The 24,056-nt window shown below is 48.9% G+C and overlaps 2 protein-coding genes across 2 annotated transcripts in view; one reads left to right on the top strand and one right to left on the bottom strand.

Moving 5' to 3' along the window:
* VPS13D (vacuolar protein sorting 13 homolog D) overlaps positions 1-12,755 on the bottom strand; it is a 497,408-nt gene extending 484,653 nt beyond the window's left edge. Inside the window, 2 exon segments of the mRNA XM_075327411.1 lie at positions 6,480-6,621; positions 12,613-12,755. Of these exon segments, the coding sequence (XP_075183526.1) occupies positions 6,480-6,576 (97 nt within the window). The 5' untranslated portion in view covers positions 6,577-6,621; positions 12,613-12,755.
* A 477-nt stretch (positions 12,756-13,232) lies between these two features.
* On the top strand, positions 13,233-23,007 carry MRPS16 (mitochondrial ribosomal protein S16). Its single transcript, XM_075327547.1, has 3 exons — positions 13,233-13,501; positions 15,344-15,604; positions 21,439-23,007. The coding sequence occupies exons 1-3, from the start codon at positions 13,489-13,491 to the stop codon at positions 21,558-21,560; spliced, it is 396 nt and encodes a 131-aa protein (XP_075183662.1). The 5' UTR covers positions 13,233-13,488; the 3' UTR covers positions 21,561-23,007.
* Positions 23,008-24,056: the final 1,049 nt, after the last annotated feature.

Below are 24,056 nucleotides of genomic sequence, written 5' to 3'. Positions count from 1 at the left end.
AGAAGAAAGGGAACGGCACATGATCCAAGGCACACCACATCCTCTGTAAAACATGGTGGAGGCAACGTGATGGCATGGGCATGCATGGCTTTCAATGGCACTGGGTCACTTGTGTTTATTGATGACATAACAGCAGACAAGAGTAGCCGGATGAATTCTGAAGTGTACCGGGATATACTTTCAGCCCAGATTCAGCCAAATGCCGCAAAGTTGATCGGACAGCGCTTCATAGTACAGATGGACAATGACCCCAAGCATACAGCCAAAGCTACCCAGGAGTTCATGAGTGCAAAAAAGTGGAACATTCTGCAATGGCCAAGTCAATCACCAGATCTTAACCCAATTGAACATGCATTTCACTTGCTCAAATCCAGACTTAAGACGGAAAGACCCACAAACAAGCAAGACCTGAAGGCTGCGGCTGTAAAGGCCTGGCAAAGCATTAAGAAGGAGGAAACCCAGCGTTTGGTGATGTCCATGGGTTCCAGACTTAAGGCAGTGATTGCCTCCAAAGGATTCGCAACAAAATATTGAAAATAAAAATATTTTGTTTGGGTTTGGTTTATTTGTCCAATTACTTTTGACCTCCTAAAATGTGGAGTGTTTGTAAAGAAATGTGTACAATTCCTACAATTTCTATCAGATATTTTTGTTCAAACCTTCAAATTAAACTTTACAATCTGCACTTGAATTCTGTTGTAGAGGTTTCATTTCAAATCCAATGTGGTGGCATGCAGAGCCCAACTCGCGAAAATTGTGTCACTGTCCAAATATTTCTGGACCTAACTGTATACAATTTATTCTGGTTGCGATATATATCCCTCCACCATATTCAGTCGAACCGGTAAAAAGGATATTGTCTATTTTAGATTCCCTTCCATCTGTGCCAACGCTTTTGATAGGGGATTTTAATAATTACTTACATCCCTATCTAGATAAGTTACACTCGGGAAACATATCGGAGAACGCCGCCCCGACTTCATTTGCTAGAATGCTAACGGAGCTGGGTTTTGTAGATCTTTGGCGTGCCCAACACCCCACAACCAAACAATTCTCCTGTTACTCTAGCTCCCACCATACCATGTCACGGATAGACCTGGCTATTGGAAACGCACTTATGGCCTCATATACACAAAAGGTGGCCTACCTACCTAGAAGAGTAACTGATCACTCACCATTACATGTCACGCTTGCATGGGGAAACCCCCTCGCTCTGCCCAGGCCTATCTGGAAACTTAATCCCTTCTGGATCCAGCTTATTGGGGGATCTTTATATGATAACATTCTGGAATACTTTCATCTTAATGAGTGCTCTGCACCACCACACATAGTTTGGGACTCTATGAAAGCTGTGGTAAGGGGCATATACGGTATATTAGAGAAATATGCATACGCAAAAATCAAACCAAATGTTACACCCAGAGTCTGATTCAGGAGGTATCTGATGCGGAGGCTGCAGTGGTGCTCAACCCGACAGTAGAAACTAAAAACACTCTAGAGAAGGCACAGATGTCACTCAAAGAAAATCTCATGTCGGTGGCAGAAAATAAACGTTATTTCCTTAAACAAAATTATTTTTTGGCGGGGGAGGGCGTGGGGCACCTACTGGCCACAGTCATTAGAGCACAGGAAGGATCTTCTTATATAAATAGGTTAAAGACGGAATCAGGTGACTTTGTAACAGAAAGCGAGGATATAATAAGAGAAATAAAGAGGTATTATATGCGGCTATACACATCAGACTGTGACCTCACGGAGACAGAGATTGAGCAGTATTTGGATGCTCTCTCTCTTCCTACACTGAGTGATGTAAACAGGGAATTGCTGGACCGGGACATCTCATTGGAAGAACTGGAGGAAGCGCTTGGCCAGACACAAAATGAAAAAGCTCCGGGAACGGATGGCCTGCCTGGAGAGTTTTATAAAACGTATGCACCCTTACTGCTACCCAAACTACTTAAGGTATTTGAAGAGGCTGAAAGGCAGAGGGTCCTCCCGCCCTCTATGAGGGAAGCCTTAATAGTCTTAATATTAAAACCCGGAAAAGATCCAGAGATCCCGGATTTGTATCGCCCAATCTCTCTCCTACAAACAGACATTAAATTGCTGGCCAAGGTGCTCGCCAATAGGATGTCCCGAGTCATCTCATCTATAGTGCAGAGTGATCAGACAGGATTCATTCCATGCAGAGCCACATCTATGAATCTCAGGAAATTATATTTGGGAATTCAACATAGTTCTGAGGTACCGGGGGAAAGGGCAATTTTGTCATTAGACGCCGCTAAGGCGTTCGATAGCCTTGAATGGGAATATATGTGGGCTGTACTTCGGAAAATGGGCTTTGGACATAGATTCATAAATTGGGTAAAACTGCTATATGACTCACCGGTGGCGAAGGTTAGGGTTAATGGCAGGGTCTCCGAGTCTTTTCCTCTTGGAAGAGGTACTAGACAGGGGTGCCCGCTTTCACCCTTGCTATTCGCGACTACAGTGGAGCCGTTGGCAGTGGCAATACGGAAATCCAGGGAGGTAGAGGGATTTCGGTGTGGAGCCGTGGAACAAAAGATATCATTATACGCAGACGATCTACTCTTATATTTAGACAGGGTACGTTCCTCGATTTTGCCGGCAATGAATATCATTCGGGAATTTGGACAGAAGTCTGGTCTACGAATCAACTGGTCCAAGTCGGCTTTAATGCCGTTGGACCCGCTTCCGGGGGACTTTTCGGACTTACAGATTCCAGTTCCTGTGGTCCGGGAGTTTAAATATCTGGGAGTAATTGTCAGCCCAATCCCGAAGGATTTCCAGGCCCTAAATCTGGAACCCCTGTTACAGCGATTCAGAGCAAAAGTGCATACCTGGTGCCGTTTGCCGCTATCAAATATCGGCAGATCCAATTTAATTAAAATGGTAATGATGCCACAATTACTATACCTTATACATAATTCTCCAGTGTGGATATGTAGGGAATTTTTTGTAAAAATTAATACAATATTCCGGGAACTTATTTGGAAGAAAAAGCAAGCTAGAATTCGACTGGAAGTGCTACAGCGGGGAAAGGAGGAGGGAGGACTGGCGGTACCAAACCCATATATATACTATATAGCCTCCCAGATGCAACATCTGAGGGGTTGGGGCAAAGAAGGAGGGTATGATACCAGTGGTGATATAGTGAGAGAGGGATCAGTATGGAAGTACCCAGGTTGCCGGTTGGATGTGGGACAAAGACAGATAAATGGGGCACGATATCCCACACTGGCTATGATATTCCGGGTGTGGGACAGGGGTAAGTCTCTTTTGGGGATAAGCAGAGCTACAGAGCTCTGGCCACTGTGGCAGAACCCCGACTTGCCAGAAATTAAAAAATTAGTAGGGTTCAGAGGATGGGAGGATAAAGGGATCCATTTAGTGTCACAAGTACTACAAAATAATACTCTTAAAAGCTTTGAACAACTGAGAACGGAGTTTCACCTTCCGCATGTCTTCTTTTATCAGTATTTGCAGCTGAGACACGCACTGGAAAGACAGGGGAGGACAAACCCGGTCACAGTGACACATAATCAAACATTACATAGGCTGCTTACATCTGAGTCCTCTAAGGGTCTTATTTCGGAATTATATAAAAAATTACTACCTGCCCATCTGGAAACACATCCATTGATTGTTAAAAGCAAATGGGAACGAGACGTCGGTCCCCTGACGGAAGGCCAGTGGTCTGATATATTGGAACAAGTTCCTAAACTGGCGGTATCGGAGTGCCAAAAGCTGTCTCAAATATATCTCATCCACAGGGTATATAAAACTCCCAGTCTACTATTTAAGATGGGACTCAGACCAAACACACAGTGTGTTAGGTGTGGACAGGATGATGCCCATTTGATGCATGTTATGTGGGAGTGTGGACACATTGGTGATTTCTGGAACCAAACCCTGGGACTTATAGATCAAATATATCATATCACAATACCACCGTCGCCCCGCCTGTGCCTGTTGAGTCTATGGGAAGGAGAAGTGGATCCGGATTCTCCAACAGCTCTGGGAATAGCCCGTATCTTGTACCAAGCAAGAAAGCTACTTACATATCACTGGTTAGACCCTCTACCACCAACATTACCAGAGCTCAAAAACAAATTAAATAACGTCATAAGATTGGAAAGGGGAGTTTATTTAAAAAGAAAACCATTGAAAAAGTTTTACAACATTTGGCGGCCATGGATGGAGTTGCCGGGCCTACCCTCTAGTGCACTGGTTCGGGATGCAATGCTGGACCGGTTACTGTTGTGCCTGCAGTGATGGCATGTGTGAGGAAGGGAATTAAAACTAGTTTTTTCTGTGGCGAAATGGACTTTGAATGAAGAGGTGAGAGAGGACTGGAACGGTTTCATGGATGACTGCACGGAGAGGGAGGGGCGGGAGAGTATAGCAATATGATGTGGAGCGACACGGCTGATGGAGGAGGTGTTCCTGTTAGTCTGAGGCATTATTGCATAATTTAAGTTTTGTTTATTTGTAGAGCCACAAGGTTTGTAGGCTCAAGCTATATAATATAACTATAATTTGAGAACTCTATTATTCTATTTACATATATGCAGAGAAAGAACCTGATTTATAAATCACATGTGTTTATCTGTTTATTGTTATCAGTTATATGAAAAGTGAAATACTCTCTGTATTGATCCCTAATAATTTAATAAAAAAAGATCTGATTTAAAAAAAACGCTCAATTCTAGACAAAGATACGATGTGTTTGCGATCAACGGTTTTGTGTTCAATCCTGATCGCACGTAGATGTCACACGCAGATACCTCACAAACGATGCCGGATGTGCGTCACTTACAACTTGACCCCAACGACGGATTGTGAGATATATTGAAGCGTGTGTAGCGGGCTTAACATGGCTTAAAAAAATAATTCAATGCCGCTTTTCGAAAATGTCGTGGGACCTCGATATGGATAACGACTGACCTTTTTATTGTAAAATTTTAAATAAAATGGGGAACGACGGCTATAGTCGGGGGGACGGGTGTTAATTCAAATACATTTTTTTTCTATTTCCAACTACTGGATTATTAATGGGGGTGTTTGCTAGACGCCCACTCCATTACTAAAACCAGGGCTTAATAGCAGCTGTCAATTCACAGCTGGCAGTGGCATCAACCCCATATAGGAACCCATTTGCCATCGCACTAAGGCAAAGGGAAGAGCCAAGTACAGTGCCAGATTTGGCGTATCTAATAGATGCGCCACACCTGGGCCGGCTGCAGGCTGCTATTTTTAGGCTGGGTAGGGCCCAAAAAAACATGGCCCTTCATGTCCTAATAAAATCAGCTTCCAGTTGTCTGCTGTCTTTTGGCTGGTTTTAAAAAAATGGTGGTGGGGAACTCATTGCCGTTCTTTTTTTTCTCATTATTATTGTTTTTTTTAAATTATAATTTTTATTTATTTTCAAAAGCAAACAAGTCATTACATAGAACAAATAATATTAATAATATCAACAAAATTATCAGCAAAATGACAAGAAAATTGTATATCGCTCCATTTACAATTCAGTACAACATCTAATCAATGTTCACAGTATTCACGGTAAGACTCAGAATCTTTAATGCCTCATGGAAACCCTTATAACTAACTATATGAATGAATTTGAAACCATCCTGTTAAACTCTCCTACTCCCCCCCCCCCCCCCCCCCGAACCCCCGCACTACTCAAACCCACTCCCAACCTGGTCACCTTCAACTCCCACCTCCAATCCTCCGAGTGTACCACCTAACTTCTCGGAGTGATACCACGCCGTCTCCTTAAATGGTGACATTAAGCGTTCTATTTCCTCCGAATTGAAGTAGGTTATAATAAACTCCCTCCACTTTTTGAAGTGAGTGCCCAATCGTCCCGACTTCCTTCCAGCATCAAGGCTCTCTAACGCCATCAGCCGTTTTATATGAATTATTACTTCTTCGAGCGAGGGTACTTTTGACTTCAACCGATATTTCAGTATCATCCTCTTTGTTGCAAGTATGATTACATGTATAAGTAAAGGGGGATGTCTACTCCTCCTCCCCTCGACGCTCACCCCCTCCCAAGCATGGAACAGAACCAGAGTAGGGGAGAGAAGGAGTTTGATGTCCCAGAGTTTAGCAACACACTTCGATACTTGGGCCCACAGTGGCTCAAGGTGGGGACACAGCCACAATCCATGGTAGAGATCCGTTGCTTCTAAATTGCATTTCGGACAACGAGTAATCCTCTCAGGATTCTCAAGCTTTCTCATTATTATTGTTATTTTTTTTCAATAGGGAGATTTCACGATTCCCGTCCAGAGTTACTCGCAAGCCTGGCCGGTCAGCTGTCAGTACATAGAGTAAGTTGCTATACTATGTATTCTATAAAGGTCTGGTTGGGGGTGACCCCACTAATGAACATTCAATAACTTTTATTGATTAGCAGACACAGAGGAAATAAGACAATCGCACTTTACCTTTCAGCAGGGCTACAGACAACTGGTCTGTGTTCAGGTTGTTGACATATTTGCCCAAATAGGTGTTCAAAACCCAGGCTACCAACCCCTCCAACATGGCCGCTGCAGGGGGCTTCTCTTATCATGTGCTCATAATGGATGCCTAAAAATTAAAACAGCTGTATGAGTAATTGTCTTAAATTAGAATAATAATTAAACATATAAAATGCAGAAAAAAACCCCACAAAAAAAAAAAAAACATTCTTGGTATTTCCATCCTTATTAATTCCACCATTCTGGACCTTCCTCTTTTCCTCCCTTACTTCCAAGAGCCGTAACATTTCTATTTTTCTGTCCATCCGAGTGTAGTCTGGTATACGCCGAGACAGGCAATAAAGGAGATGAAGAGATAATGGTGGCTCAGTGGTTAGCACTGCAGTCTTGCAGCGCTGGGGTTTTGGGTTCAAATCCCACCAAGGACACCATCTGCAAGGAGTTTGTATGTTCTCCCCAATGCTCAATAGAGTAACAAGCAGTGCTGAGCACGCTCGGGCACCACTAATATTAACACTTCTACTCACCTTCGAGGTTCTCCTGGAGCTCACGTGATGTGATCACGAAATCCTTGTGGCTAATCAGCGCCCGCTTCACTCTTCAGGCTGCTTTACACGCAGCGATATCGCTAGCGATGTCGCTGGTGAACCCGCCCCCGTCGGTTGTGTATCACGGGCAAATCGCTGCCGGTGGCGTACAACATCGCTAACACCCGTCACACGGACTTACCTGCCTAGCAACGTCGCTGTGACCGGTGAACCGCCTCCTTTCTAAGGGGGCGGTTCGTGCGGCGTCACACAGCAGCCGTCCAATAGAAGGGGATGGGCGGAGATCAGCCGAAGGTAAGACACGCCCACCTCGTTGCCGGAGGACGCAAGTACGGTGTTGTTCCCCGTTCCTGCGGTGTCACACGTAGCGATGTGTGCTGCCGCAGGAACGCCGAACAACCTGCTTCATGCAACAGCAACGATATTTGGAATTTGAACGACGTGTCAACAATCAACGATTAGGTGAGTATTTTTGATCGTTAACGGTCGTTCCTGCGGTGTTACACGCAAAGACGTCACTAACGAGGCCAGATGTGCGTCACGAATCCCGTGACCCCCAACGACATCTCATTAGCGATGTCGTAGCGTGTGAAGCCCCCTTTCTTCTTCGGACATATCAGACATCCGGAGGAAGTAATAGGGAGGACGCACCTCTCATTTCCTCTGGTTGTCAATTACATCCAACGGAGGGGAGCGTGAAGTCGTCACTAGTTGGCCGCAAAGATCACATGACATCACGTGAGCCCCCAGAGACACAGCGCCGACACCACAGGTAAGTATAGGTGTTATAATATTACTTGGGGTGGAAACATACAAGACTGAGAGAAGGTTGTCATTGCATTTGACAACCATTTGTTTTCCTCTCACTATAACTTTTATCCCTACCAATGTCCAAAAATTAGAAATCTACAGCAAACACCATCCAGTATTCCAAAGGGCTTTATTCCATCATTATGTGCAGTTAAAAGTAGCAAGGAGCGATCCGAGTGCAGGCCCCCTATGGACGACGGCCGTTTCGCACTTCCTTGTGCTTCAACGGGTCCAATGCAATGGTCGAGACCTCACCCTCTAAATAGAGGTCATTTTATCCCTATTGATGGATCTCTACCAGAGTATCGTGTCTGGTCACTTTCAGGTCAACACTTATATGCCATGGTTGCTTGTGATCATGACAATGACAACTTAGGAACTAAATTACGGGGATCGGCATTCTTGCTGTTCCCTGCAGTTTGAGCCAAGTCTGGACTTCTGACGCGTATATTGTAGATGAAAAGCACCAATAAACTATACTGGCGCATGCACAATGATATCCACAGTGTAAGTAAACGAAAGTTTGATGGACACTTAGGGTACCTTCACACTTTAGCGATGCAGCAGCGATCCGACCAGCGATCTGACCTGGTCAGGATCGCTGCTGCATCGCTAAATGGTCGCTGGTGAGCTGTCAAACAGGCAGATCTCACCAGCGACCAGTGACCAGCCCCCAGCCAGCAGCGACGTGCATGCGACGCTGCGCTTGCACGGAGCCGGCGTCTGGAAGCAGCGGACACTGGTAACTAAGGTAAACATTGGGTATGGTTACCCGATGTTTACCTTAGTTACCAGCTCAGAACGCTTAGCGTGTGCAGGGAGCAGGAGCTGGCACTGGCAGCGTGAGAGCTGCAGAGGCTGGTAACGAAGGTAAATATCGGGTAACCACCTTGGTTACCCGATGTTTACCTTGGTTACAGCTTACCGCAGGCTGTCAGACGCCAGCTCCTGCTCCCTGCACATTCAGGATTGTTGCTCTCTCACTGTCACACACAGCGACGTGTGCTTATCAGCGGGAGAGCAACAATAAAAAAACGAACCAGCACTGTGTGTAACGAGCAGCGATCTCACAGCAGGGGCCAGATCGCTGCTCAGTGTCACACACAGCGAGATCGCTAATGAGGTCACAAAAAACGTGACTCAGCAGCGATCTCAGTAGCGATCTCGCTGTGTGTGAAGTACCCCTTAGTAGAGTATGTGTCCATAGGTAGAACGCTGCACTCAATGGAATCTATCAGATTAAGGAAGACACTATTAATCTGCAGATTCTTGGATAATAGAGTTCCGAAGCAGTCCAGTGCCGGCAGAGAGCCCCGCTGCCGGAAGGAAATGATCGTTATATGGAAAGTATATTAAATGAATTGCAGAACTTCTCAGCTTTGCTTATCTAATAAAAAGAAAAACAAACACTTATACCTGCAGATAAGGGGTTAATTTGCAGGTTAATAGTGTTCTAAAGCATTTAGAGCCCCACTGCCCGGAGGAAACTATCTTTATGCTTCCCTGCAGCCTTGGGCTTACAGTTATCAGGGTGGTGCCAGCACAGCTTTGGCCACTGCTCTGTGCATAGTGAACGGTGGCTGTAACCCCACCCCCTCTGCAGTGACTGACAGCTAGCTGAGCATTAGAGTTGGCTGCACACTCAATGAAATGAATAATATATTGATTTATTGAACATTCATAAAAACCATGCAAAGGAAATGAACTAAAGGACAGAAAATTGCTCTGACGTTGCGGCCACAGGCCTTGTTCACAGAGTCTGCTGTCACCAATAGTTCTGTATTCCAGGGAGAATGCTGTATAGATGTATTGGTAAAGGCTGCATATATGATGTGAAAGGGGTATCAGGAATGCCTAGGGTATGTTTTCTGAGCCTGTGTGGACGCCGGCGCTCACGTGCCTTGGCTGTAAATGACACCGTCATTTACAGCCAAGGCACGTGAGCGCCGGCGTCCACACAGGCTCAGAAAACATACCCTAGGCGTTCCTGATACCCCTTTCACATCATATATGCAGCCTTTACCAATACATCTATACAGCATTCTCCCTGGAATACAGAACTATTGGTGACAGCAGACTCTGTGAACAAGGCCTGTGGCCGCAACGTCAGAGCAATTTTTTGTCCTTTAGTTCATTTCCTTTGCATGGGTTTTATGAATGTTCAATAAATCAATATATTATTCATTTCATTGAGTGTGCAGTGTACTTCTATATATATACTCAAGGGATTCTCCCATTCACTAGCACCTCACCCTCAAATTAGTGTGCACGCCCCTCTTTTCTATCATTAGAGTTGGCTGTCACTCACTGCCAGGGAGCACGGTTACAGCCGCTGCTCACTATGCTGAAAGCTATCACTGAACCCACACTGGCGCCACCCCAATGACTGAAAGCTAGATGCTGCCGGGAGGAATAAAGATCATTTCCTCCTGGCAGTGGGGCACTACGTGCTCTACAATACCATTAACCTGCAGATTGTCCCCATATTCGCAGGTAACAGTGTTTTTTTTTCTGACATGTTCAAGCTGAGAAAGTTCTGCAATTTCCTAATACACTTTCTATTTTAAAGGGAAGCAGTCGGCTGATTCATCCTGTCCAAACCACAGGCAACACAGATTTTGGCTGCCCAACTGCAAGTGGGTATGTTTCACTCGTCATACCGCAAGATAATCATGAAAAAAGCATTATTAAGAAGTCTCCTTCTCGATCATTACTCCATGTAAATGCGGTGAGAACCCAAGAGTAACTGATGCAAGCGGTATTAGCTCCGAACTCAACAGATTAACCTCAACGCCACTGAAACACCGCAAATGATTGCAGGCTCAAGTCTTGTAAGGCCTTTTTCACACGTGCATCTAAAACGTGAAAAACTTTGACGACATGGACTCTGTCAGTGCCTAGCATGGGTTAAGTTTCTTAAAATTCAGCCAGACATGATGATAGTTTCTTTATGAACGGGGAATAAGCCCCTCATTGTTTCTACAAGACTCTTAAGGCCACGTCTCACTAAGCGACATCGCTAGCGACATCCCTGCTGAGGCACGTTTTTTTGTGACGCAACAGCGATCTTGCTAGCGATGTTGCTGTGTGTGACATCCAGCAACAACCTGGCCCCTGCTGTGAGGTCTCTGGTCGTTGCTGAATCTCCTGGACAATTTTTTGGTCGTTGCTCTCCCGCTGTGAAGCACACATCGCTGTGTCTGACAGCGAGAGAGCAATGATCTGAATGTGCAGGGAGCCGGCTTCTGCGGACGCTGGTAACCAAGGTACACATTGGGTAACCAAGCAAAGCGCTTTGCTTGGTTACCCGATATTTACCTTGGTTACCAGCGTCCGCAGCTTCTAGAAGCCGACTCCCTGCTCACGTAGCCAAGGTAAACATCGGGTAACTATAAGCAAAGCGCTTTACTTAGTAACCCGATGTGTACTATGGTTACCAAGCACAGCGTCGTTAGACGGGTCACTGGTGGCTGATCTCTGATCGCTGTGGAGATCTGTCTGATTGACAGCTCACCAGCGACCATGTAGCAACGCTCCAGCGATCCCTGCCAGGTCAGATCACTGGTGGGATCGCTGGAGCGTCGCTAAGTGTGACTGTACCTTTAGAAGTCTAGTGTTAAAGTTCTTGTTGATTCATGTAATTGCCTTGGCCAGTGAAGGTCAGATACCCAGACCAATCAATTATGCGAACCTTCCATTGTATTAATATGTGTATTGCTAGATGCGATGTAACTTAGCTGTCCTTCCCTCGTCTCTGCCAGAGACCATTACAACTAGGGATATTTTATATACGGCTTGAAATCTAGCTAATAAGAGCCCAGTCTTATCCACCAATCGTGAAGACCCCAATGGTCTGAATAGAGCTCAGGGGTATAAGAAGGAGGACTGTCCATTGCCCGGGTAGACTATTGCTACATGATACCAATCTAGGATCTGCGGATCCGATTGGCAAGCCATAATCGAACCTGGATTATAATACTACATGGACTTTAAAAACTTCGAATGCAAGGATTCGACTGAGATATCAAGGACTACCTAAGGAAGGAATCCAGCTTGGGACAATCCAGTCACCTGACTACAGGCTTTGCGGTTCTTAGCCAGCTTCCTAAATCCGGCGTTATTCCATTCTCGGTGGGTGCCCGCCAAAAGTGGGGTGCTGCTGGATTGAAGTAAGTAGCCCTGGAAGTTCTGAGGCACGGACATTCTAATCCCTGGTGAGTCAGCGGAAGGGGGAGAAACTGTTGCCGGTTACATTCTGTGGTTTTGCTGGTTATGTGTTATGTGCCGTTAATTGTTTGGGGATCCAATAAAGTGTTAATATTGTGGTTCCCTCATCCATTGTTGTTTGAGTAGTATTCCGCCCACGGTTACGGAGGTCGGCGTTCAGTTGGGATGAGCCCTGGGCCACGCTGTCTTTCTAAAGGCGGCCGGGCCAGCGGACGAGAGCACCCACCTCCACCTCTTATCAGTGATACCGGACGTAACGGAGTCTGTAACATGTCCCCGTTGCCTATAGCAACCAGTCTGGTCACTACTTTTGTTTCCAATAGATTTTGTAGAAAATGAGAAGGAATGAGGCTGAGGCTCCAGGAGACCACAACAATAATAATAAAAGTGAAAGTGAAGGTCCCATCCTCCTGCTGAGCGCAGTAATGGAGGGGCGTGCTCACACTGACACACTGCACCCACCAGGGGGCGCCTCCTCCATCATCTCCAACCTGTCAGCTGCAGCCAGCACTCACCTATCAGCGCGGCCTCCAGCACCGGCTCCCGGTGTAGCCCAGGGCGTAGTGTCCCAGCAACAAGAGCTGCGCACTCACAGCGCCATGTTTGTACTCCGGTACAGCACAACTACTAGCCGGACACTCTCCACCACCGGTGACAATGCCCCACTTCCGGTGATTCACCGGAAGTGGGGCATAAACCGGCTGTCAAAGTCATAGAAGGTGCACACTCCACCACCAGAGACAATGCCCCACTTCCGGTGATGTACCGGAAGTGGGGCATAAACCGGCTTTCAATGTCATAGCAGGTACTTACTCCTGTACCAGAGACAATGCCCCAGTTCCGGTGATGTACCTGAAGCGGGGCATAAACCGGCTGTCAAAGTCATGGAAGGTAGACACTTCTCCACCAGAGACAATAAGAAATAAATAATAATAAATAATAAATCGTCTGTCAAAGTCATGGAAGGTAACTACGTCTCCACCAGAGACAATGCCACACTTCCGGTGATATACCGGAAGTGGAGCATAAACCGGCTGTAAAGTCAGGAAAGAAGCACACTCCACTAACGACGACAGTGCCCCACTTCCGGGGATATCAGCGGGAAGGGGGGCATAAACCGGCTGTCAAAATCATGGAAGGTCTTAGAGATCCTAACGCGCCCTCTGGAGGAGAATGTGGTTATTACAGTCACTTCAGTGCAGGCTAGAATCCGTACACCCTACTATACAACTACTACCGGGTCAGTATTAGTGACTTCCTGCCAATGGCGGCGCCCTGTGGCCGTACGGAGCGGTAGAGTGAAGGGCAGACAGAGGCGCAGTCACGGAGGAGAGCGGTCGGGGGTGCAGGTGACACATTTCTGTAGACCTCAGCGGCTGGCGGTGTGCACAATGGTTCATCTATGTGAGTATCCTCGCCATGTGTGAAGCCGGGTGATTGCAGCTCAGGCGGTATTCCCATATTCCCATCAGGGTTCCTACCTGCATTGTACTTTATTACTGTGATTTTTTTTTAATATTTTTTGTATTAAACCTGTAAAAAGACAGAAAAACAGAGAAATAAGCATCCACATGTTATCTGTACATGCTGGGAGTTGTAGTTCTGTGCGGGCTGGGAGGTGCGGTTGTGTGCGGGCTGGGAGGTGCGGTTGTGTGCGGGCTGGGAGGTGCGGTTGTGTGCGGGCTGGGAGGTGCGGTTGTGTGCGGGCTGGGAGGTGCGGTTGTGTGCGGGCTGGGAGGTGCGGTGGTGTGCGGGCTGGGAGGTGCGGTGGTGTGCGGGCTGGGAGGTGCGGTGGTGTGCGGGCTGGGAGGTGCGGTGGTGTGCGGGCTGGGAGGTGCGGTGGTGTGCGGGCTGGGAGGTGCGGTGGTGTGCGGGCTGGGAGGTGCGGTGGTGTGCGGGCTGGGAGGTGCGGTGGTGTGCGGGCTGGGAGGTGCGGGCTGGGAGGTGCGGTTGTGTGCGGGCTGGGAGGTGCGGTGGTGTGCGGGCTGGGAGGTGCGGTGGTGTGCGGGCTGGGAGGTGCGGTGGTGTGCGGGCTGGGAGGTGCGGTGGTGTGCGGGCTGGGAGGTGCGGTTGTGTGCGGGCTGGGAGGTGCGGTGGTGTGCGGGCTGGGAGGTGCGGTGGTGTGCGGGCTGGGAGGTGCGGTGGTGTGCGGGCTGGGAGGTGCGGTGGTGTGCGGGCTGGGAGGTGCGGTGGTGTGCGGGCTGGGAGGTGCGGTGGTGTGCGGGCTGGGAGGTGCGGTGGTGTGCGGGCTGGGAGGTGCGGTGGTGTGCGGGCTGGGAGGTGCGGGCTGGGAGGTGCGGTTGTGTGCGGGCTGGGAGGTGCGGTTGTGTGCGGGCTGGGAGGTGCGGTGGTGTGCGGGCTGGGAGGTGCGGTGGTGTGCGGGCTGGGAGGTGCGGTGGTGTGCGGGCTGGGAGGTGCGGTGGTGTGCGGGCTGGGAGGTGCGGTGGTGTGCGGGCTGGGAGGTGCGGTGGTGTGCGGGCTGGGAGGTGCGGTGGTGTGCGGGCTGGGAGGTGCGGTTGTGTGCGGGCTGGGAGGTGCGGTTGTGTGCGGGCTGGGAGGTGCGGTTGTGTGCGGGCTGGGAGGTGCGGTGGTGTGCGGGCTGGGAGGTGCGGTGGTGTGCGGGCTGGGAGGTGCGGTGGTGTGCGGGCTGGGAGGTGCGGTGGTGTGCGGGCTGGGAGGTGCGGTGGTGTGCGGGCTGGGAGGTGCGGTGGTGTGCGGGCTGGGAGGTGCGGTGGTGTGCGGGCTGGGAGGTGCGGTGGTGTGCGGGCTGGGAGGTGCGGTGGTGTGCGGGCTGGGAGGTGCGGTGGTGTGCGGGCTGGGAGGTGCGGTGGTGTGCGGGCTGGGAGGTGCGGTGGTGTGCGGGCTGGGAGGTGCGGTGGTGTGCGGGCTGGGAGGTGCGGTGGTGTGCGGGCTGGGAGGTGCGGTTGTGTGCGGGCTGGGAGGTGCGGTTGTGTGCGGGCTGGGAGGTGCGGTGGTGTGCGGGCTGGGAGGTGCGGTGGTGTGCGGGCTGGGAGTTGTAGTTCTGCTCTATACATCGCGCGTGTCTCTGTATTGGAGCGACAATACAGGATCAGCGCTGGACACATCATGTAATGGAGAAGCTTTGTACATCTATTTGTTAGGTAGAGTGGAGTGATCTATCGGCGTCAGAAAACGTTCCCGCGGTATTATAACGTCTTTTATGTCACAGTGTTGGGTATAGATACCGCACAGTATAATACATTTGTCTGATCTCTTGTTTTCCAGCGTCCCAGGTCCTGAAGCGTTATCATGGAGGTTACGTGGTGATCCGAATGGCTCTCGGGGGCTGCACCAATAGACCCTTTTATCGCATTGTGGCTGCCCATAACAAGCGGGCACGGGACGGGAAGCACTTGGACAAGCTCGGCACATACGACCCGTTACCGAACGCCTATAATGAGAAGCTGGTCAGCCTCAACGTAGATCGGATAAAATACTGGATCGCCTGCGGAGCCCATATTACCAAACCGGTGGCCAAGTTATTCGGTGATTACCAGGTCTAGTTAGGAGGGGGTCCACAGCGCTGGGTTTCTATACTTTACCCTGGGGAGTATGTGACCCTCAGTGCCTTGTACACCTGGCCTATCCGTTTCTATACATTACCCTGGGGAGTATGTGACCCTCAGTGCCTTGTACACCTGGCCTATCCGTTTCTATACATTACCCTGGGGAGTATGTGACCCTCGGTGCCTTGTACACCTGGCCTATCCGTTTCTATACATTACCCTGGGGAGTATGTGACCCTCGGTGCCTTGTACACCTGGCCTGTCCGTTTCTATACATTACCCTGGGGAGTATGTGACCCTCGGTGCCTTGTACACCTGGCCTGTCCGTTTCTATACATTACCCTGGGGAGTATGTGACCCTCGGTGCCTTGTACACCTGGCCTGTCCGTTTCTATACATTACCCTGGGGAGTATGTGACCCTCGGTGCCTTGTACACCTGGCCTGTCCGTTTCTATACATTACCCTGGGGAGTATGTGACCCTCGGTGCCTTGTACACCTGGCCTGTCCGTTTCTATACATTACCCTGGGGAGTATGTGACCCTCAGTGCCTTGTACACCTGGCCTGTCCGTTTCTATACATTACCCTGGGGAGTATGTGACCCTCAGTGCCTTGTACACCTGGCCTGTCCGTTTCTATACGTTACCCTGGGGAGTATGTGACCCTCAGTGCCTTGTACACCTGGCCTGTCCGTTTCTATACGTTACCCTGGGGAGTATGTGACCCTCAGTGCCTTGTACACCTGGCCTGTCCGTTTGTATACGTTACCCTGGGGAGTATGTGACCCTCAGTGCCTTGTACACCTGGCCTGTCCGTTTGTATACGTTACCCTGGGGAGTATGTGACCCTCAGTGCCTTGTACACCTGGCCTGTCCGTTTGTATACGTTACCCTGGGGAGTATGTGACCCTCAGTGCCTTGTACACCTGGCCTGTCCGTTTGTATACGTTACCCTGGGGAGTATGTGACCCTCAGTGCCTTGTACACCTGGCCTGTCCGTTTGTATACGTTACCCTGGGGAGTATGTGACCCTCAGTGCCTTGTACACCTGGCCTGTCCGTTTGTATACGTTACCCTGGGGAGTATGTGACCCTCAGTGCCTTGTACACCTGGCCTGTCCGTTTGTATACGTTACCCTGGGGAGTATGTGACCCTCAGTGCCTTGTACACCTGGCCTGTCCGTTTGTATACGTTACCCTGGGGAGTATGTGACCCTCAGTGCCTTGTACACCTGGCCTGTCCGTTTGTATACGTTACCCTGGGGAGTATGTGACCCTCAGTGCCTTGTACACCTGGCCTGTCCGTTTGTATACGTTACCCTGGGGAGTATGTGACCCTCAGTGCCTTGTACACCTGGCCTGTCCGTTTGTATACGTTACCCTGGGGAGTATGTGACCCTCAGTGCCTTGTACACCTGGCCTGTCCGTTTGTATACGTTACCCTGGGGAGTATGTGACCCTCAGTGCCTTGTACACCTGGCCTGTCCGTTTGTATACGTTACCCTGGGGAGTATGTGACCCTCAGTGCCTTGTACACCTGGCCTGTCCGTTTGTATACGTTACCCTGGGGAGTATGTGACCCTCAGTGCCTTGTACACCTGGCCTGTCCGTTTGTATACGTTACCCTGGGGAGTATGTGACCCTCAGTGCCTTGTACACCTGGCCTGTCCGTTTGTATACGTTACCCTGGGGAGTATGTGACCCTCAGTGCCTTGTACACCTGGCCTGTCCGTTTGTATACGTTACCCTGGGGAGTATGTGACCCTCAGTGCCTTGTACACCTGGCCTGTCCGTTTGTATACGTTACCCTGGGGAGTATGTGACCCTCAGTGCCTTGTACACCTGGCCTGTCCGTTTGTATACGTTACCCTGGGGAGTATGTGACCCTCAGTGCCTTGTACACCTGGCCTGTCCGTTTGTATACGTTACCCTGGGGAGTATGTGACCCTCAGTGCCTTGTACACCTGGCCTGTCCGTTTGTATACGTTACCCTGGGGAGTATGTGACCCTCAGTGCCTTGTACACCTGGCCTGTCCGTTTGTATACGTTACCCTGGGGAGTATGTGACCCTCAGTGCCTTGTACACCTGGCCTGTCCGTTTGTATACGTTACCCTGGGGAGTATGTGACCCTCAGTGCCTTGTACACCTGGCCTGTCCGTTTGTATACGTTACCCTGGGGAGTATGTGACCCTCAGTGCCTTGTACACCTGGCCTGTCCGTTTGTATACGTTACCCTGGGGAGTATGTGACCCTCAGTGCCTTGTACACCTGGCCTGTCCGTTTGTATACGTTACCCTGGGGAGTATGTGACCCTCAGTGCCTTGTACACCTGGCCTGTCCGTTTGTATACGTTACCCTGGGGAGTATGTGACCCTCAGTGCCTTGTACACCTGGCCTGTCCGTTTGTATACGTTACCCTGGGGAGTATGTGACCCTCAGTGCCTTGTACACCTGGCCTGTCCGTTTGTATACGTTACCCTGGGGAGTATGTGACCCTCAGTGCCTTGTACACCTGGCCTGTCCGTTTGTATACGTTACCCTGGGGAGTATGTGACCCTCAGTGCCTTGTACACCTGGCCTGTCCGTTTGTATACGTTACCCTGGGGAGTATGTGACCCTCAGTGCCTTGTACACCTGGCCTGTCCGTTTGTATACGTTACCCTGGGGAGTATGTGACCCTCAGTGCCTTGTACACCTGGCCTGTCCGTTTGTATACGTTACCCTGGGGAGTATGTGACCCTCAGTGCCTTGTACACCTGGCCTGTCCGTTTGTATACGTTACCCTGGGGAGTATGTGACCCTCAGTGCCTTGTACACCTGGCCTGTCCGTTTGTATACGTTACCCTGGGGAGTATGTGACCCTCAGTGCCTTGTACACCTGGCCTGTCCGTTTGTATACGTTACCCTGGGGAGTATGTGACCCTCAGTGCCTTGTACACCTGGCCTGTCCGTTTGTATACGTTACCCTGGGGAGTATGTGACCCTCAGTGCCTTGTACACCTGGCCTGTCCGTTTGTATACGTTACCCTGGGGAGTATGTGACCCTCAGTGCCTTGTACACCTGGCCTGTCCGTTTGTATACGTTACCCTGGGGAGTATGTGACCCTCAGTGCCTTGTACACCTGGCCTGTCCGTTTGTATACGTTACCCTGGGGAGTATGTGACCCTCAGTGCCTTGTACACCTGGCCTGTCCGTTTGTATACGTTACCCTGGGGAGTATGTGACCCTCAGTGCCTTGTACACCTGGCCTGTCCGTTTGTATACGTTACCCTGGGGAGTATGTGACCCTCAGTGCCTTGTACACCTGGCCTGTCCGTTTGTATACGTTACCCTGGGGAGTATGTGACCCTCAGTGCCTTGTACACCTGGCCTGTCCGTTTGTATACGTTACCCTGGGGAGTATGTGACCCTCAGTGCCTTGTACACCTGGCCTGTCCGTTTGTATACGTTACCCTGGGGAGTATGTGACCCTCAGTGCCTTGTACACCTGGCCTGTCCGTTTGTATACGTTACCCTGGGGAGTATGTGACCCTCAGTGCCTTGTACACCTGGCCTGTCCGTTTGTATACGTTACCCTGGGGAGTATGTGACCCTCAGTGCCTTGTACACCTGGCCTGTCCGTTTGTATACGTTACCCTGGGGAGTATGTGACCCTCAGTGCCTTGTACACCTGGCCTGTCCGTTTGTATACGTTACCCTGGGGAGTATGTGACCCTCAGTGCCTTGTACACCTGGCCTGTCCGTTTGTATACGTTACCCTGGGGAGTATGTGACCCTCAGTGCCTTGTACACCTGGCCTGTCCGTTTGTATACGTTACCCTGGGGAGTATGTGACCCTCAGTGCCTTGTACACCTGGCCTGTCCGTTTGTATACGTTACCCTGGGGAGTATGTGACCCTCAGTGCCTTGTACACCTGGCCTGTCCGTTTGTATACGTTACCCTGGGGAGTATGTGACCCTCAGTGCCTTGTACACCTGGCCTGTCCGTTTGTATACGTTACCCTGGGGAGTATGTGACCCTCAGTGCCTTGTACACCTGGCCTGTCCGTTTGTATACGTTACCCTGGGGAGTATGTGACCCTCAGTGCCTTGTACACCTGGCCTGTCCGTTTGTATACGTTACCCTGGGGAGTATGTGACCCTCAGTGCCTTGTACACCTGGCCTGTCCGTTTGTATACGTTACCCTGGGGAGTATGTGACCCTCAGTGCCTTGTACACCTGGCCTGTCCGTTTGTATACGTTACCCTGGGGAGTATGTGACCCTCAGTGCCTTGTAGATGGTAACACATGGATATTTTGGGTCTGATTCATGAAATTCTTCAAAACGATGCTTGTGCCTCCATGAATTTTGTGCAAAATAATGAAAAAAAAAATTCTCTTTATTTTTGTCCCTGGCGCAAAAGTGTCACGTTTTGCCAAATTTGTTCCAAATCTTCGACCCTTTAAAACATTTGTTACTGTAAAAGGCGCAAATTAAATGAAAAATTAGGTGCAAATTAAAGAGAACCTGTCACTAGAATTTTCGCTATGAAACTAAAAGAATCCCCTTCTGCAGCTCCTGGGCTGCATTCTAGAAAGGTTCCTCTTGCTACTGGACTCCCTTTCAGAGCTAAATAAACACTTTATAAAATATTACCTTTTGCTATGGTAATGAGGTTTGTTGACCCCGGGGGTGGGCTGTATTTCGTCTGTTAACCCCCCCCCTCCTGCCGCTGTTTGCCGTCCCCCAGTGTTGATTGACAGATGACGACGACAACGCCCTTATGTTACGCAGTGCTTTTGAAGTCTTGCACATGCGCAGTGGCACTATCGCTGGACTGAGCACTGTTCAAATCGCAAGCGCCGGTGATCTTATTGCGCAGGCGCGAGATTATGGGCAGGTACTTGGATGATGCTGGTGATGACATTGTCATCACTAGCATCATCCAAGTAGCCGCCCATAATCTCGCACATGCGCAATAACATCACCGGCGCTTGCGATATGAAAACAGTGCTGTCCAGCGATAGTGCAACTGGGCATGCGCGAGATTATGGGCGGCTACTTGGATGACGCTGGTGATGACAATGTCATCACCAGCATCATCCAAGTAGCCGCCCATAATCGCGCGCCTGCGCAATAAGATCACCGGCGCTCGCGATTTGATCAATGCTCAGTCCCGCGATAGGGCCACTGGGCATGCGCGAGACTTCAGGAGCACTACGTAACATGAGGGCGGCGGCTTCATCTATGTCAATCAACACTGGGGGATGGCGAATAGTGGCAGGAGGGGGGATAACAGACTAAATACAGCCCGCCCCCGTGGCCAGCAAACCTCATTACCATAGCAAAAGGTAATATTTTATAAATGTATTATTTAGGTGTGAAAGGGGGACAGTAGCAAGAGGAACCTTTCTAGAATGCAGCCCAGGAGCTGCAGAGGGGGATTCTTTTAGTTTCACAGCGAAAATTCAGGTGACCGGTTCCCTTTAACACAAAACAGTAAAAATCAAAAAAGCTCAAAAGCAATAATTATTTCTGCAATAATAGTAACTGCTCTTTGTGGCAACTCTGGAGGATGCAGTGATCTTATGGGGGGCTGTTTTTCCATATACCCTAATAGAAGAGGCATAACTATATTTTTATATAAACTATTAATAACTTTTTGGTGGTTGGGCACCTGTTTGGATTTTTGCCACGAGGCCCATAAGCTTCAGGTTGTGCCTAATAGGATGCATGGAAAGAGAAGGCAAGTCCGTTTACTCAAATATGAAAACCGACATTGTCCTCTGTCTTACATTTTTGTATAATATTGTTTTTCCTGCCGCTATTATAGGACTCGCGGGATTTTTTCCTTTGCACCCAATGACAATTACGGGAGCCGAGAGGTTAAAAAAAGCGAAGGAGAAGGCGGCTGCAGAGTCTGAGGAAAGCCCTAAGGAGGAGGCAGAGGCCTGAGTGTCCCCAGGACCTTGTGGATAGAATCAGGAGACATTTTTATTGTTCTGGACACTCCCGCACCGGCCGGATCCAGAGAACTTCATCATTTTCAGTTATTTTAAAATAAAACTGAGTAAAGCCGTTCATAGACCACCAGGTATTCATGCGGGAGAAGGGGAAAAGACGCCGCTCGTTGCATCGGAGAAAATGTTTTCATCCTGGATCTGTTGAAAATTATATTATTATTTAATCTGCAGTTTGGCAGGAAAAAAACAGATCTCCCAGTACGTAAGACACCCCACCCCCCCCACCCCCGACAATACTCGCACCCGTATTCACTTAAAAGGAACCCATCACCAGATTTGGCGACTATAAGTTGTGGCCACCACCAGTGAGCCCTTATATAAAGCATTCCAAAATTCTGTATAGAACGTAAAAAAGACCTTTATAATACTCACTTGGGGGCGGTCTGGTCCAATGGGCATCGCTACTCCCCGGTCTGGCACCTCCTCTTTGCTGCTATCACCATCCTCCTCACTGTGACTGATGCGTCCTACGTCATCCACTCAGAGGCCACCATTGTGGTCCTGCGCAGGCGTAATTTGATGTATTCTGCTGAGGGCAGATCAAAGTACTGTAGTGCGCAGGCTAAGGCTAAAAACCGCCGGCGCATGCGCACTACAATAGTTTGATCTGCCCTAAGCAGGGGAGATCAAATCGAGCCTGCGCAGGACCGCAGTGCCAGCTAGTGTGAATGACGTATGACGCATCATGCACACGAGCCTCAGAAGTAGAAGGATGACGGTAATCAACGCAGAGACGAGGTGCCGGATGGGAGAGCAGCGACACCTATCAGACCGGATCGCCCCGCAGGTGAGTATAATAAAAGAGATTTTTTTTTTTACGTTCTACAGATCGGCCTGGGCTTATATACAGTATTCTAGAATGAAGTATATACGACCTCAGTGGTGGTGGCCCCAGCCAAATCTAGCGACAGGTTCCCTTTAATTAAGCAGTAAACCCTGATTCCAGAAGTTTTTTTTTTTCATTTACTGGACTGCTTACTGCAGTTTTGATACAATCTGCTGCTGCTCGACCAGCTCTCTAAGTGCTGAACCCCGTATAAGCTTTCCTACAACACTGGCAAATTTTCTGTGTACACTGTGCATAGGCAGAAACCCAGTCAGAATTGTGGTTATAAAGTGCTCATGAATTCGGAGGACTGCATGGAAATAAATGATGATAAAACTGATTATTATCAAAACTACAGCAAGTAGCCCAGTAAGTGACACATCGCCGGAATCAGGGTCTCTGTCTGCGTTATGCTACTCTCAGATGGGGTAAAAAAAAAACTAGTGACCGATTCCCTTAAAGAACTCTCTAATTTTTCTTTTTTTTTATCTTGCATTTACCTCCTAAATGTAAGGTGTATATGTTCTTCATTAAACATTTCCTACTCTTTTGATTTGCTGCAAAGTCCCTCACCTTGTTGGCTGCTCTGCAAAATCCGCGACATATCAGTCAAAGCTCTGCTCCTGCCTCCGACCGTCCTCCCTATTCTCCTCCTCCTTTTTCTATGTTAAACCAAATTCAGGCATCCATGAAACATGGAGAGAATGAGAGCAGCGTTTAACATATTAAGAGCTGTGGGCACAGCTCCGCTCCATGCACGGCTGTCAGGGCCTGTGCACACATTGAGTATTTGGTGAGTTTTTTTTACCTCCGTCTTAGGCCACATTCACACGAGTATTTGGTGAGGTTTTTACCTCAGTATCAAGGCTATGTGCATACATTGAGCATTTAGTGAGATTTTTACCTCAGTATTAAGGCCATGTGCACACACTGGGTATTTGGTGAGGTTTTTTACCTCAGTATTAAGGCCATGTGCACACACTGGGTATTTGGTGAGGTTTTTACCTCAGTATTAAGGCCATGTGCACACACTGGGTATTTGGTGAGGTTTTTACCTCAGTATTAAGGCCATGTGCACACACTGGGTATTTGGTGAGGTTTTTACCTCAGTATTAAGGCCATGTGCACACACTGGGTATTTGGTGAGGTTTTTACCTCAGTATTAAGGCCATGTGCACACACTGGGTATTTGGTGAGGTTTTTACCTCAGTATTAAGGCCATGTGCACACGTTGAGCATTTGGTGAGATTTTTACCTCAGTATTAAGGCCATGTGCACACACTGGGTATTTGGTGAGGTTTTTTACCTCAGTATTAAGGCCATGTGCACACATTGAGTATTTGGTGAGTTTTTTTACCTCCGTCTTAGGCCACATTCACACGAGTATTTGGTGAGGTTTTTACCTCAGTATTAAGGCCATGTGCACACGTTGAGCATTTGGTGAGGTTTTTTACCTCAGTATTTGTAGCCAAAACCAGGAGTAGAATAGAGGGAAAAGTATAATAGAAACTCAGACACCACGTCTGTATTTATCACCCAATTCCAGTTTTAGCTTACAAGTACTGAGGTAAAAAAACACCAAATACTCGACATGAGCACAAG

This window comes from Anomaloglossus baeobatrachus, chromosome 11 (assembly GCF_048569485.1).
Source record: "Anomaloglossus baeobatrachus isolate aAnoBae1 chromosome 11, aAnoBae1.hap1, whole genome shotgun sequence".
Classification (NCBI taxonomy): Eukaryota; Metazoa; Chordata; class Amphibia; order Anura; family Aromobatidae; genus Anomaloglossus; species Anomaloglossus baeobatrachus.
This window is presented reverse-complemented; position numbering and strand designations above follow the sequence as displayed.

Bases quoted from the DNA above. Each gene is read 5' to 3' on its own strand.
- MRPS16 (XM_075327547.1), top strand. The intron at 15,605-21,438 runs GTGATTACCAGG...CCGCTATTATAG, and splicing joins ACCGGTGGCCAAGTTATTCG to GACTCGCGGGATTTTTTCCT.